The 15,899-nt window shown below is 53.9% G+C and overlaps 1 protein-coding gene across 1 annotated transcript; it reads left to right on the forward strand.

The window, feature by feature from the left end:
• Positions 1 to 14,483: 14,483 nt before the first annotated feature.
• Positions 14,484 to 15,512, forward strand: PRLHR (prolactin releasing hormone receptor). Its single transcript, XM_063963823.1, has one exon. The coding sequence runs from the start codon at positions 14,484 to 14,486 to the stop codon at positions 15,510 to 15,512; it is 1,029 nt and encodes a 342-aa protein (XP_063819893.1).
• The last annotated feature ends 387 nt before the right edge of the window (positions 15,513 to 15,899 follow it).

The following is a 15,899-nucleotide window of genomic DNA, read 5'->3' on the forward strand; positions in this document are numbered from 1 at the left end:
GCTAGAGAGGGATCACCATGAGACCAGTGGCTGCTAGAGAGGGTTCACTGTGAGACCAGAGGCTGCTAGAGAGGGATCACTGTGACCAGTGGCTGCTAGAGAGGGATCACTGTGACCAGTGGCTGCTAGAGAGGGATCACTGTGAGACCAGTGGCTGCTAGAGAGGGATCACTGTGAGACCAGTGGCTGCTAGAGAGGGATCGCTGTGAGACCAGTGGCTGCTAGAGAGGGATCACCGTGAGACCAGTGGCTGCTAGAGAAGGATCACCGTGAGACCAGTGGCTGCTAGAGAGGGATCACCGTGAGACCAGTGGCTGCTAGAGAGGGATCACCATGAGACCAGTGGCTGCTAGAGAGGGTTCACTGTGAGACCAGAGGCTGCTAGAGAGGGATCACTGTGACCAGTGGCTGCTAGAGAGGGATCACTGTGACCAGTGGCTGCTAGAGAGGGATCACTGTGACCAGTGGCTGCTAGAGAGGGATCACTGTGAGACCAGTGGCTGCTAGAGAGGGATCACTGTGAGACCAGTGGCTGCTAGAGAGGGATCACCGTGAGACCAGTGGCTGCTAGAGAGGGATCACCATGAGACCAGTGGCTGCCAGAGAGGGATCACGTGAGACCAGTGGCTGCTAGAGAGGGATCACTGTGAGACCAGAGGCTGCTAGAGAGGGATCACTGTGAGACCAGTGGCTGCTAGAGAGGGATCACTGTGAGACCAGTGGTTGCTAGAGAGGGATCACTGTGAGACCAGTGGCTGCTAGAGAGTGATCACTGTGAGACCAGTGGCTGCTAGAGAGTGATCACTGTGACCAGTGACTGCTAGAGAGGGATCACTGTGACCAGTGACTGCTAGAGAGGGATCACTGTGACCAGTGGCTGCTAGAGAGTGATCACTGTGACCAGTGGCTGCTAGAGAGGGATCACTGTGACCAGTGGCTGCTAGAGAGGGATCGCTGTGACCAGTGACTGCTAGAGAGGGATCACTGTGACCAGTGGCTGCTAGAGAGGGATCGCTGTGACCAGTGACTGCTAGAGAGGGATCACTGTGACCAGTGGCTGCTAGAGAGGGATCGCTGTGACCAGTTACTGCTAGAGAGGGATCACTGTGACCAGTGACTGCTAGAGAGGGATCACTGTGACCAGTGACTGCTAGAGAGGGATCACTGTGAGACCAGTAGCTGCTAGAGAGGGATCACTGTGAGACCAGTAGCTGCTAGAGAGGGATCACTGTGACACCAGTGGCTGCTAGAGAGGGATCACTGTGACCAGTGGCTGCTAGAGAGGGATCACTGTGACCAGTGACTGCTAGAGAGTGATCACTGTGACCAGTGACTGCTAGAGAGGGATCACTGTGAGACCAGGGGCTGCTAGAGAGGGATCACTGTGACCAGTGACTGCTAGAGAGGGATCACTGTGAACAGTGGCTGCTAGAGAGGGATCACTGTGACCAGTGGCTGCGAAAGAGGGATCACTGTGACCAGTGGCTGCTAGAGAGGGATCACTGTGACCAGTGGCTGCTAGAGAGGGATCTCTGTGACCAGTGGCTGCTAGACAGGTATCACTGTGACCAGTGGCTGCTAGAGAGTGATCACTGTGACCAGTGACGCTAGAGAGTGATCACTGTGACCAGTGGCTGCTAGAGAGTGATCACTGTGAGACCAGTGGCTGCTAGAGAGGGATCACTGTGACCAGTGGCTGCTAGAGAGGGATCACTGTGACCAGTGGCTGCTAGAGAGGGATCACTGTGACCAGTGGCTGCTAGAGAGGGATCACCGTGAGACCAGTGGCTGCTAGAGAGGGATCACTGTGACCAGTGGCTGCTAGAGAGGGATCACTGTGAGACCGGTGACTGGTAGAGAGGGATCACTGTGAGACCAGTGACTGCTAGAGAGGGATCACTGTGAGACCGGTGACTACTAGAGAGGGATCCCTGTGAGACCGGTGGCTGCTAGAGAGGGATCACTGTGACCAGTGGCTGCTAGAGAGGGATCATTGTGACCAGTGGCTGCTAGAGAGGGATCACTGTGACCAGTGGCTGCTAGAGAGGGATCACTGTGACCAGTGGCTGCTAGAGAGTGATCACTGTGACCAGTGAATGCTAGAGAGGGATCACTGTGACCAGTGACTGCTAGAGAGGGATCACTGTCAGACCGGTGGCTGCTAGAGAGGGATCACTGTGACCTGTTGCTGCTAGAGAGGGATCACTGTGACCAGTGACTGCTAGAGAGGGATCACTGTGACCAGTGGCTGCTAGAGAGTGATCACTGTGACCAGTGGCTGCTAGAGAGGGATCACTGTCAGACCGGTGGCTGCTAGAGAGGGATCACTGTGACCAGTGGCTGCTAGAGAGTGATCACTGTGACCAGTGACTGCTAGAGAGGGATCACTGTGACCAGTGACTGCTAGAGAGGGATCACTGTGACCAGTGGCTGCTAGAGAGGGATCACTGTGACCAGTGGCTGCTAGAGAGGGATCACTGTCAGACCGGTGGCTGCTAGAGAGGGATCACTGTGACCAGTGGCTGCTAGAGAGGGATCACCGTGAGACCAGTGGCTGCTAGAGAGGGATCACCGTGAGACCAGTGGCTGCTAGAGAGGGATCACCGTGAAACCAGTGGCTGCTAGAGAGGGATCACCATGAGACCAGTGGCTGCTAGAGAGGGTTCACTGTGAGACCAGAGGCTGCTAGAGAGGGATCCCTGTGAGACCGGTGGCTGCTAGAGAGGGATCACTGTGAGACCAGTGGCTGCTAGAAAGGGATCACTGTGACCAGTGACTGCTAGAGAGGGATCACTGTGACCAGTGGCTGCTAGAGAGTGATCACTGTGACCAGTGGCTGCTAGAGAGGGATCACTGTGAGACCAGTGGCTGCTAGAGAGGGATCACTGTGAGACCAGAGGCTGCTAGAGAGGGATCACTGTGACCAGTGGCTGCTAGAGAGGGATCACTGTGAGACCAGAGGCTGCTAGAGAGGGATCACTGTGACCAGTGGCTGCTAGAGAGGGATCACTGTGACCAGTGGCTGCTAGAGAGGGATCACTGTGACCAGTGGCTGCTAGAGAGTGATCACTGTGACCAGTGACTGCTAGAGAGGGATCACTGTGACCAGTGACTGCTAGAGAGGGATCACTGTGACCAGTGGCTGCTAGAGAGGGATCACTGTGACCAGTGACTGCTAGAGAGGGATCACTGTCAGACCGGTGGCTGCTAGAGAGGGATCACTGTGACCAGTGGCTGCTAGAGAGGGATCACCGTGAGACCAGTGGCTGCTAGAGAGGGATCACCGTGAGACCAGTGGCTGCTAGAGAGGGATCACCATGAGACCAGTGGCTGCTAGAGAGGGTTCACTGTGAGACCAGAGGCTGCTAGAGAGGGATCACTGTGACCAGTGGCTGCTAGAGAGGGATCACTGTGACCAGTGGCTGCTAGAGAGGGATCACTGTGAGACCAGTGGCTGCTAGAGAGGGATCACTGTGAGACCAGTGGCTGCTAGAGAGGGATCGCTGTGAGACCAGTGGCTGCTAGAGAGGGATCACCGTGAGACCAGTGGCTGCTAGAGAGGGATCACCGTGAGACCAGTGGCTGCTAGAGAGGGATCACCGTGAGACCAGTGGCTGCTAGAGAGGGATCACCATGAGACCAGTGGCTGCTAGAGAGGGTTCACTGTGAGACCAGAGGCTGCTAGAGAGGGATCACTGTGACCAGTGGCTGCTAGAGAGGGATCACTGTGACCAGTGGCTGCTAGAGAGGGATCACTGTGACCAGTGGCTGCTAGAGAGGGATCACTGTGAGACCAGTGGCTGCTAGAGAGGGATCACTGTGAGACCAGTGGCTGCTAGAGAGGGATCACCGTGAGACCAGTGGCTGCTAGAGAGGGATCACCATGAGACCAGTGGCTGCCAGAGAGGGATCACGTGAGACCAGTGGCTGCTAGAGAGGGATCACTGTGAGACCAGAGGCTGCTAGAGAGGGATCACTGTGAGACCAGTGGCTGCTAGAGAGGGATCACTGTGAGACCAGTGGTTGCTAGAGAGGGATCACTGTGAGACCAGTGGCTGCTAGAGAGTGATCACTGTGAGACCAGTGGCTGCTAGAGAGTGATCACTGTGACCAGTGACTGCTAGAGAGGGATCACTGTGACCAGTGACTGCTAGAGAGGGATCACTGTGACCAGTGGCTGCTAGAGAGTGATCACTGTGACCAGTGGCTGCTAGAGAGGGATCACTGTGACCAGTGGCTGCTAGAGAGGGATCGCTGTGACCAGTGACTGCTAGAGAGGGATCACTGTGACCAGTGGCTGCTAGAGAGGGATCGCTGTGACCAGTGACTGCTAGAGAGGGATCACTGCGACCAGTGGCTGCTAGAGAGGGATCGCTGTGACCAGTTACTGCTAGAGAGGGATCACTGTGACCAGTGACTGCTAGAGAGGGATCACTGTGACCAGTGACTGCTAGAGAGGGATCACTGTGAGACCAGTAGCTGCTAGAGAGGGATCACTGTGAGACCAGTAGCTGCTAGAGAGGGATCACTGTGACACCAGTGGCTGCTAGAGAGGGATCACTGTGACCAGTGGCTGCTAGAGAGGGATCACTGTGACCAGTGACTGCTAGAGAGTGATCACTGTGACCAGTGACTGCTAGAGAGGGATCACTGTGAGACCAGGGGCTGCTAGAGAGGGATCACTGTGACCAGTGACTGCTAGAGAGGGATCACTGTGAACAGTGGCTGCTAGAGAGGGATCACTGTGACCAGTGGCTGCGAAAGAGGGATCACTGTGACCAGTGGCTGCTAGAGAGGGATCACTGTGACCAGTGGCTGCTAGAGAGGGATCTCTGTGACCAGTGGCTGCTAGACAGGTATCACTGTGACCAGTGGCTGCTAGAGAGTGATCACTGTGACCAGTGACTGCTAGAGAGTGATCACTGTGACCAGTGGCTGCTAGAGAGTGATCACTGTGAGACCAGTGGCTGCTAGAGAGGGATCACTGTGACCAGTGGCTGCTAGAGAGGGATCACTGTGACCAGTGGCTGCTAGAGAGGGATCACTGTGACCAGTGGCTGCTAGAGAGGGATCACCGTGAGACCAGTGGCTGCTAGAGAGGGATCACTGTGACCAGTGGCTGCTAGAGAGGGATCACTGTGAGACCGGTGACTGGTAGAGAGGGATCACTGTGAGACCAGTGACTGCTAGAGAGGGATCACTGTGAGACCGGTGACTACTAGAGAGGGATCCCTGTGAGACCGGTGGCTGCTAGAGAGGGATCACTGTGACCAGTGGCTGCTAGAGAGGGATCATTGTGACCAGTGGCTGCTAGAGAGGGATCACTGTGACCAGTGGCTGCTAGAGAGGGATCACTGTGACCAGTGGCTGCTAGAGAGTGATCACTGTGACCAGTGAATGCTAGAGAGGGATCACTGTGACCAGTGGCTGCTAGAGAGGGATCACTGTCAGACCGGTGGCTGCTAGAGAGGGATCACTGTGACCTGTTGCTGCTAGAGAGGGATCACTGTGACCAGTGACTGCTAGAGAGGGATCACTGTGACCAGTGGCTGCTAGAGAGTGATCACTGTGACCAGTGGCTGCTAGAGAGGGATCACTGTGAGAACAGTGGCTGCTAGAGAGTGATCACTGTGACCAGTGGCTGCTAGAGAGGGATCACTGTGACCAGTGGCTGCTAGAGAGTGATCACTGTGACCACTGGCTGCTAGAGAGGGATCACTGTGAGACCAGTGGCTGCTAGAGAGTGATCACTGTGACCAGTGACTGCTAGAGAGGGATCGCTGTGAGGCCAGTGGCTGCTAGAGAGGGATCACTGTGACCAGTGGCTGCTAGAGAGGGATCACTGTGACCAGTGACTGCTAGAGAGGGATCACTGTGACCAGTGACTGCTAGAGAGGGATCACTGTGACCAGTGACTGCTAGAGAGTGATCACTGTGACCAGTGACTGCTAGAAAGTGATCACTGTGACCAGTGACTGCTAGAGAGGGATCACTGTGACCAGTGACTGCTAGAGAGTGATCACTGTGACCAGTGGCTGCTAGAGAGGGATCAGTGTGTGACCAGTGGCTGCTAGAGAGGGATCACTGTGACCAGTGGCTGCTAGAGAGTGATCACTGTGAGACCAGTGGCTGCTAGAGAGGGATCACCGTGACCAGTGGCTGCTAGAGAGGGATCACTGTGACCAGTGACTGCTAGAGATGGATCACTGTGACCAGTGGCTGCTAGAGAGGGATCAGTGTGAGACCAGGGGCTGCTAGAGAGGGATCACTGTGAGACCTGTGGCTGCTAGAGAGGGATCACTGTGACCAGTGGCTGCTAGAGAAGGATCACTGTGAGACCAGGGGCTGCTAGAGAGGGATCACTGTGTGACCAGTGGCTGCTAGAGAGGGATCACTGTGACCAGTGACTGCTAGAGAGGGATCACTGTGACCAGTGGCTGCTAGAGTGTGATCACTGTGACCAGTGACTGCTAGAGAGTGATCACTGGACCAGTGGCTGCTAGAGAGTGATCACTGTGACCAGTGACTGCTAGAGAGTGATCACTGTGACCAGTGACTGCTAGAGAGGGATCACTGTGACAAGTGACTGCTAGAGAGGGATCACTGTGACCAGTGGCTGCTAGAGAGGCATCACTGTGACCAGTGGCTGCTAGAGAGTGATCACTGTGAGACCAGTGGCTGCTAGAGAGGGATCACCGTGACCAGTGGCTGCTAGAGAGGGATCACTGTGACCAGTGACTGCTAGAGATGGATCACTGTGACCAGTGGCTGCTAGAGAGGGATCAGTGTGAGACCAGGGGCTGCTAGAGAGGGATCACTGTGAGACCTGTGGCTGCTAGAGAGGGATCACTGTGACCAGTGGCTGCTAGAGAGGGATCACTGTGACCAGTGGCTGCTAGAGTGTGATCACTGTGACCAGTGACTGCTAGAGAGTGATCACTGGACCAGTGGCTGCTAGAGAGTGATCACTGTGACCAGTGACTGCTAGAGAGTGATCACTGTGACCAGTGACTGCTAGAGAGGGATCACTGTGACAAGTGACTGCTAGAGAGGGATCACTGTGAGACCAGTGGCTGCTAGAGAGGCATCACTGTGACCAGTGACTGCTAGAGAGGGATCACTGTGACCAGTGGCTGCTAGAGAGTGATCACTGTGACCAGTGACTGCTAGAGATGGATCACTGTGAGACCGGTGACTTGCATTAGAATGATCACTGTGACCAGTGGCTGCTAGAGAGGGATCACTGTGACCAGTGGCTGCTAGAGAGGGATCACTGTGACCAGTGACTGCTAGAGAGGGATCACTGTGACCAGTGGCTGCTAGAGAGGGATCACTGTGACCAGTGACTGCTAGAGAGGGATCACTGTGACCAGTGGCTGCTAGAGAGGGATCACTGTGACCTGTGGCTGCTAGAGAGTGATCACTGTGACCAGTGACTGCTAGAGAGGGATCACTGTGACCAGTGGCTGCTAGAGAGGGATCACTGTGACCAGTGACTGCTAGAGAGGGATCACTGTGACCAGTGGCTGCTGGAGAGGGATCACTGCGACCAGTGACTGCTAGAGAGGGATCACTGTGACCAGTGACTGCTAGAGAGTGATCACTGTGACCAGTGACTGCTAGAGAGTGATCACTGTGACCAGTGACTGCTAGAGAGTGATCACTGTGACCAGTGACTGCTAGAGAGGGATCACTGTGAGACCGGTGGCTGCTAGAGAGGGATCACCGTGAGACCGGTGGCTGCTAGAGAGTGATCACTGTGACCAGTTGCTGCTAGAGAGGGATCACTGTGACCAGTGACTGCTAGAGAGGGATCACTGTGAGACCAGTGGCTGCTAGAGAGGGATCACTGTGACCAGTGACTGCTAGAGAGGGATCACTGTGACCAGTGGCTGCTAGAGAGGGATCTCTGTGACCAGTGACTGCTAGAGAGGGATCACTGTGAGACCAGTGGTTGATGGAGAGGGATCACTGTGAGACCAGTGGCTGCTAGAGAGTGATCACTGTGACCAGTGGCTGCTAGAGAGGGATCACTGTGACCAGTGGCTGCTAGAGAGGGATCACTGTGACCAGTGGCTGCTAGAGAGGGATCTCTGTGACCAGTGACTGCTAGAGAGGGATCACTGTGAGACCAGTGGTTGATGGAGAGGGATCACTGTGAGACCAGTGGCTGCTAGAGAGTGATCACTGTGACCAGTGACTGCTAGAAAGTGATCACTGTGACCAGTGACTGCTAGAGAGGGATCACTGTGACCAGTGACTGCTAGAGAGTGATCACTGTGACCAGTGGCTGCTAGAGAGGGATCAGTGTGTGACCAGTGGCTGCTAGAGAGGGATCACTGTGACCAGTGGCTGCTAGAGAGTGATCACTGTGAGACCAGTGGCTGCTAGAGAGGGATCACCGTGACCAGTGGCTGCTAGAGAGGGATCACTGTGACCAGTGACTGCTAGAGATGGATCACTGTGACCAGTGGCTGCTAGAGAGGGATCAGTGTGAGACCAGGGGCTGCTAGAGAGGGATCACTGTGAGACCTGTGGCTGCTAGAGAGGGATCACTGTGACCAGTGGCTGCTAGAGAAGGATCACTGTGAGACCAGGGGCTGCTAGAGAGGGATCACTGTGTGACCAGTGGCTGCTAGAGAGGGATCACTGTGACCAGTGACTGCTAGAGAGGGATCACTGTGACCAGTGACTGCTAGAGAGGGATCACTGTGACCAGTGGCTGCTAGAGAGTGATCACTGTGACCAGTGGCTGCTAGAGAGGGATCACTGTGACCAGTGGCTGCTAGAGAGGGATCACTGTGACCAGTGGCTGCTAGAGAGGGATCTCTGTGACCAGTGACTGCTAGAGAGGGATCACTGTGAGACCAGTGGTTGATGGAGAGGGATCACTGTGAGACCAGTGGCTGCTAGAGAGTGATCACTGTGACCAGTGGCTGCTAGAGAGGGATCACTGTGACCAGTGGCTGCTAGAGAAGGATCACTGTGAGACCAGTGGCTGCTAGAGAGGGGTCACTGTGAGACCGGTGACTGCTAGAGAGGGATCCCTGTGACCAGTGACTGCTAGAGAGGGATCACTGTGACCAGTGACTGCTAGAGAGTGATCACTGTGACCAGTGACTGCTAGAGAGGGATCACTGTGAGACCAGTGGCTGCTAAAGAGGGATCACTGTGAGACCAGTGGCTGCTAGAGAGGGATCACCGTGAGACCGGTGGCTGCTAGAGAGTGATCACTGTGACCAGTTGCTGCTAGAGAGGGATCACTGTGACCAGTGACTGCTAGAGAAGGATCACTGTGAGACCAGTGGCTGCTAGAGAGGGATTACCGTGACCAGTGGCTGCTAGAGAGGGATCACTGTGACCAGGGACTGCTAGAGATGGATCACTGTGACCAGTGGCTGCTAGAGAGGGATCAGTGTGAGACCAGGGGCTGCTAGAGAGGGATCACTGTGAGACCAGAGGCTGCTAGAGAGGGATCACTGTGAGACCAGTGGCTGCTAGAGAGGGGTCACTGTGAGACCGGTGACTGCTAGAGAGGGATCCCTGTGAGACCAGTGGCTGCTAGAGAGGGATCACTGTGACCAGTGGCTGCTAGAGAGGGATCTCTGTGACCAGTGACTGCTAGAGAGGGATCCCTATGAGACCAGTGGCTGCTAGAGAGGGATCACTGTGAGACCGGTGGCTGCTAGAGAGGGATTACTGTGACAAGTGACTGCTAGAAAGGGATCACTGTGACAAGTGACTGCTAGAGAGGGATCACTGTGACCAGTGTCTGCTAGAGAGTGATCACTGTGACCAGTGGCTGCTAGATAATGATCACTGTGACCAGTGACTGCTAGAGAGGGATCACTGTGACCAGTGACTGCTAGAGATGGATCACTGTGACCAGTGACTGCTAGAGAGGGATCACTGTGAGACCGGTGACTGCTAGAGAATGATCACTGTGACCAGTGGCTGCTAGAGAGGGATCACTGTGACCAGTGGCTGCTAGAGAGTGATCACTGTGACCAGTGACTGCTAGAGAGGGATCACTGTAAGACCGGTGGCTGCTAGAGAGGGATCACTGTGACCAGTGACTGCTAGAGAGGGATCACTGTGACCAGTGGCTGCTAGAGAGGGATCACTGTGACCAGTGGCTGCTAGAGAGTGATCACTGTGACCAGTGACTGCTAGAGAGGGATCACTGTGACCAGTGGCTGCTAGAGAGGGATCACTGTGACCAGTGACTGCTAGAGAGGGATCACTGTGACTAGTGGCTGCTAGAGAGGGATCACTGTGACCAGTGACTGCTAGAGAGGGATCACTGTGACCAGTGACTGCTAGAGAGTGATCACTGTGACCAGTGACTGCTAGAGAGTGATCACTGTGACCAGTGACTGCTAGAGAGTGATCACTGTGACCAGTGACTGCTAGAGAGGGATCACCGTGAGACCGGTGGCTGCTAGAGAATAATCACTGTGACCAGTGACTGCTAGAGAGGGATCACTGTGAGACCAGTGGCTGCTAGAGAGGGATCACTGTGACCAGTGACTGCTAGAGAGGGATCACTGTGACCAGTGACTGCTAGAGAGGGATCACTGTGAGACCAGTGGCTGCTAAAGAGGGATCACTGTGAGACCAGTGGCTGCTAGAGAGGGATCACCGTGAGACCGGTGGCTGCTAGAGAGTGATCACTGTGACCAGTTGCTGCTAGAGAGGGATCACTGTGACCAGTGACTGCTAGAGAGGGATCACTGTGAGACCAGTGGCTGCTAGAGAGGGATCACTGTGACCAGTGACTGATAGAGAGGGATCACTGTGACCAGTGGCTGCTAGAGAGGGATCTCTGTGACCAGTGACTGCTAGAGAGGGATCACTGTGAGACCAGTGGTTGATGGAGAGGGATCACTGTGAGACCAGTGGCTGCTAGAGAGTGATCACTGTGACCAGTGGCTGCTAGAGAGGGATCACTGTGACCAGTGGCTGCTAGAGAAGGATCACTGTGAGACCAGAGGCTGCTAGAGAGGGATCACTGTGAGACCAGTGGCTGTTAGAGAGGGGTCACTGTGAGACCGGTGACTGCTAGAGAGGGATCCCTGTGAGACCAGTGGCTGCTAGAGAGGGATCACTGTGACCAGTGGCTGCTAGAGAGGGATCTCTGTGACCAGTGACTGCTAGAGAGGGATCACTGTGAGACCAGTGGTTGATGGAGAGGGGTCACTGTGAGACCGGTGACTGCTAGAGAGGGATCCCTGTGAGTCCAGTGGCTGCTAGAGAGGGATCACTGTGACCAGTGGCTGCTAGAGAGGGATCACTGTGACCAGTGGCTGCTAGAGAGGGGTCACTGTGAGACCAGTGACTGCTAGAGAGGGATCCCTGTGAGACCAGTGGCTGCTAGAGAGGGATCACTGTGACCAGTGGCTGCTTAAGAGGGATCACTGTGACCAGTGGCTGCTAGAGAAGGATCACTGTGAGACCAGAGGCTGCTAGAGAGGGATCACTGTGAGACCAGTGGCTGCTAGAGAGGGATCACTGTGAGACCGGTGACTGCTAGAGAGGGATCCCTGTGAGACCAGTGGCTGCTAGAGAGGGATCACTGTGAGACCGGTGGCTGCTAGAGAGGGATCACTGTGAGACCGGTGGCTGCTAGAGAGGGATCACTGTGAGACCGGTGGCTGCTAGAGAGGGATCACTGTGAGACCGGTGGCTGCTAGAGAGGGATCACTGTGAGACCGGTGACTGCTAGAGAGGGATCCCTGTGAGCAGTGGCTGCTAGAGAGGGATCACTGTGACCAGTGGCTGCTAGAGAGGGATCACTGTGACCAGAGGCTGCTAGAGAGGGATCAGTGTGAGACCAGTGGCTGCTAGAGAGGGATCACTGTGAGACCAGTGGCTGCTAGAGAGGGATCACTGTGAGACCGGTGGCTGCTAGAGAGGGATCACTGTGAGACCGGTGACTGCTAGAGAGGGATCCCTGTGAGCAGTGGCTGCTAGAGAGGGATCACTGTGACCAGTGGCTGCTAGAGAGGGATCAGTGTGAGACCAGTGGATGCTAGAGAGGGATCACTGTGAGACCGGTGACTGCTAGAGAGGGATCCCTGTGAGCAGTGGCTGCTAGAGAGGGATCACTGTGACCAGTGGCTGCTAGAGAGTGATCACTGTGACCAGTGGCTGCTAGAGAGGGATCCCTGTGAGACCAGTGGCTGCTAGAGAGGGATCACTGTGAGACCGGTGGCTGCTAGAGAGGGATCACTGTGAGACCGGTGGATAGAGAGGGATCACTGTGAGACCAGTGGATAGAGAGGGATCACTGTGAGACCAGTGGATAGAGAGGGATCACTGTGATACCAGTGGATAGAGAGGGATCACTGTGAGACCAGTAGATAGAGAGGAATCACTGTGAGACCAGTGGATAGAGAGTGATCACTGTGATACCAGTGGATAGAGAGGGATCACTGTGAGACCAGTGGATAGAGAGGGATCACTGTGAGACCAGTGGATAGAGAGGGATCACTGTGAGACCAGTGGATAGAGAGGGATCACTGTAAAACCAGTGGATAGAGAGGGATCGCTGTGAGACCAGTGGATAGAGAGGGATCACTGTGAGACCAGTGTCTGCTAGAGAGGGATCACTGTGAGACCAGTGGCTAGAGAGGGATCACTGTGACCAGTGGCTGCTAGAGAGGGATCACTGTGAGACCAGTGGCTGCTAGAGAGGGATCACTCTGAGACCAGTGGCTGCTAGAGAGGGATCACTCTGAGACCAGTGGCTGCTGGAGAGGGATCACTGTGACCAGTGGCTGCTAGAGAGGGATCACCGTGAGACCAGTGACTGCTAGAGAGGGATCACTGTAAGCCTGGTGGCTGCTAGAGAGGGATCACTGTGAGACCGGTGTCTGCTAGAGAGGGATCACTCTGAGACCAGTGACTGCTAGAGAGGGATCACTGTGAGACCAGTGACTGCTGGAGAGGGATCACTGTGAGACCAGTGACTGCTGGAGAGGGATCACTGTGAGACCAGTGGCTGCTAGAGAGGGATCACTGTGACCAGTGGCTGCTAGAGAGGGATCACTGTGACCAGTGACTGCTGGAGAGGGATCACTGTGAGACCAGTGGCTGCTAGAGAGGGATCACTGTGACCAGTGACTGCTGGAGAGGGATCACTGTGAGACCAGTGACTGCTGGAGAGGGATCACTGTGAGACCAGTGGCTGCTAGAGAGGGATCACTGTGACCAGTGGCTGCTAGAGAGGGATCACCGTGAGACCAGTGTCTGCTGGAGAGGGATCACTGTAAGACCGGTGGCTGCTAGAGAGGGATCACTGTAAGACCAGTGGCTGCTAGAGAGGGATCACTGTGAGACCGGTGGCTGCTAGAGAGGGATCACTCTGAGACCAGTGGCTGCTAGAGAGGGATCACTCTGTGACCAGTGGCTGCTAGAGAGGGATCACTGTGAGACCAGTGGCTGCTAGAGAGGGATCACTCTGAGACCAGTGGCTGCTAGAGAGGGATCACTCTGTGACCAGTGGCTGCTAGAGAGGGATCACCGTGAGACCAGTGACTGCTAGAGAGGGATCACTCTGAGACCAGTGGCTGCTAGAGAGGGATCACTGTGAGACCAGTGGATAGAGAGGGATCACTGTGAGACCAGTGGATAGAGAGGGATCACTGTGAGACCAGTGGCTGCTAGAGAGGGATCACTGTGAGACCAGTGGATAGAGAGGGATCACTGTGAGACCAGTGGATAGAGAGTGATCACTGTGAGACCAGTGGATAGAGAGGGATCACTGTGAGACCAATGGATAGAGAGGGATCACTGTGAGACCAGTGGATAGAGAGGGATCACTGTGAGACCAGTGGATAGAGAGGGATCACTGTGAGACCAGTGGATAGAGAGGGATAACTGTGAGACCAGTGGATAGAGAGGGATCACTGTGAGACCAGTGGATAGAGAGGGATCACTGTGAGACCAGTGGATAGAGAGGGATCACTGTGAGACCAGTAGATAGAGAGGAATCACTGCGAGACCAGTGAATAGAGACTGATCACTGTGATACCATTGGATAGAGAGGGATCACTGTGACCAGTTGCTGCTAGAGAGGGATCACTGTGAGACCAGTGGACAGAGAGGGATCACTGTAATACCAGTGGATAGAGAGGGATCACTGTAAAACCAGTGGATAGAGAGGGATCACTGTGAGACCAGTGGATAGAGAGGGATCACTGTAAAACCAGTGGATAGAGAGGGATCACTGTGAGACCAGTGGATAGAGAGGGATCACTGTGAGACCAGTGGCTGCTAGAGAGGGATCACTGTGAGACCAGTGGATAGAGAGGGATCACTGTAAAACCAGTGGATAGAGAGGGATCACTGTGAGACCAGTGGATAGAGAGGGATCACTGTGAGACCAGTCTCTTTGATCATTTTGCAGTTGGGATAATGGGATGATCTCTTTGATGCAGGGCCACTAAGCTTCTACCTGATGCCCTTTGTCTGGAGAGAAGATGATGATGAAGAACTTCAGCACTCAGATCCTCTTCTCTGGAATGGGCAGTAACAGCAGCAGTCAGTTCATGGGATTACAGCTTCTCCATTCCTTCAAACCTCTCATTATCCCCTGTTACTCACTTGTGGTATGCATAGGCATTATTGGCAATTACCTCCTCATCTACGTCATCTGCAAAACCAAGAAGATGCACAATGTCACCAACTTCCTTGTAGGAAACCTGGCATTTTCTGATATGTTGATGTGTGCCACATGTGTGCCACTCACCTTGGCTTATGCATTTGAACCACAGGGATGGGTTTTTGGCCACTTCATGTGCTATTTTGTCTACTTGATGCAGCCGGTCACTGTGTATGTTTCAGTCTTCACCTTGACAGTAATAGCTGTGGACAGATACCATGCCACAGTATACCCTCTGAGGAGAAGACTCACCATTCCCATCTGTGCCTACATTTTGTCTGGTATTTGGTTGCTAAGTTGTCTGATGGCCACACCAGCTTTGGTTCACACCTACCACATTGAGTTTCCAGACTTGGATTTATCCATCTGTGAGGAGTTCTGGTTTGGAATGGAGAAGAAACGCCTTGCCTATGCATATAGCACTCTGATTCTCACTTATGCCCTTCCCCTGATTGTCATCTCACTGTCCTACCTCAGGATATCTGTCAAGCTGAAGAACAGAGTGGTTCCAGGGAACATTACTTATATTCAGGCTGAGTGGGATAGAGCCAGGCGAAGGAAGACCTTCCGTTTGTTGGTGCTAGTTGTTGGGGCTTTTGGGGTGTGTTGGCTGCCTCTGCATATATTCAATATTATGAAAGATATTGATATTGATCTCATTGACAAACAATATTTTAACTTGGTACAGCTCTTGTGTCACTGGTTCGCAATGATGTCTGCATGCACCAACTCATTCCTCTATGCCTGGCTACATGACAGCTTCAGGGGGGAACTGAAGAAGATGTTCTTATGGAGGAGAAGGAGGGTTGGACCCACAGCCCCATGTGTTCTAAGTGTGGTTCTCTAATATCTGATAAGGGAATGACAGGCAGGCAATATGCTGCCCTCCTAATATACAGTACCTATTAGTCTATCCATCATCACCACTAGATGTCCTCTCTCTATCATACGGTGATTACTGGGTATAATATCTCCATCTTACAGTGATCACCACTAGATGTCCTCTCTCTACCATATGGTGATGACTGGGTATAATATCTTCATCTTACAGTGATCACCACTAGATGTTCTCTCTCTACCATATGGTGATGACTGGGTATAATATCTCCATCTTACAGTGATCACCACTAGGTGTCCTCAGGAGTTATCACCATATGGTGATAACTCGGTATAATATCTCCATCATACAGTGATCACCACTAGATATCCCCTCTCTAACATATGGTGATGACTG

The sequence above is a fragment of the Pseudophryne corroboree genome, chromosome 3 (assembly GCF_028390025.1).
Source record: "Pseudophryne corroboree isolate aPseCor3 chromosome 3, aPseCor3.hap2, whole genome shotgun sequence".
NCBI lineage: Eukaryota > Metazoa > Chordata > Amphibia > Anura > Myobatrachidae > Pseudophryne > Pseudophryne corroboree.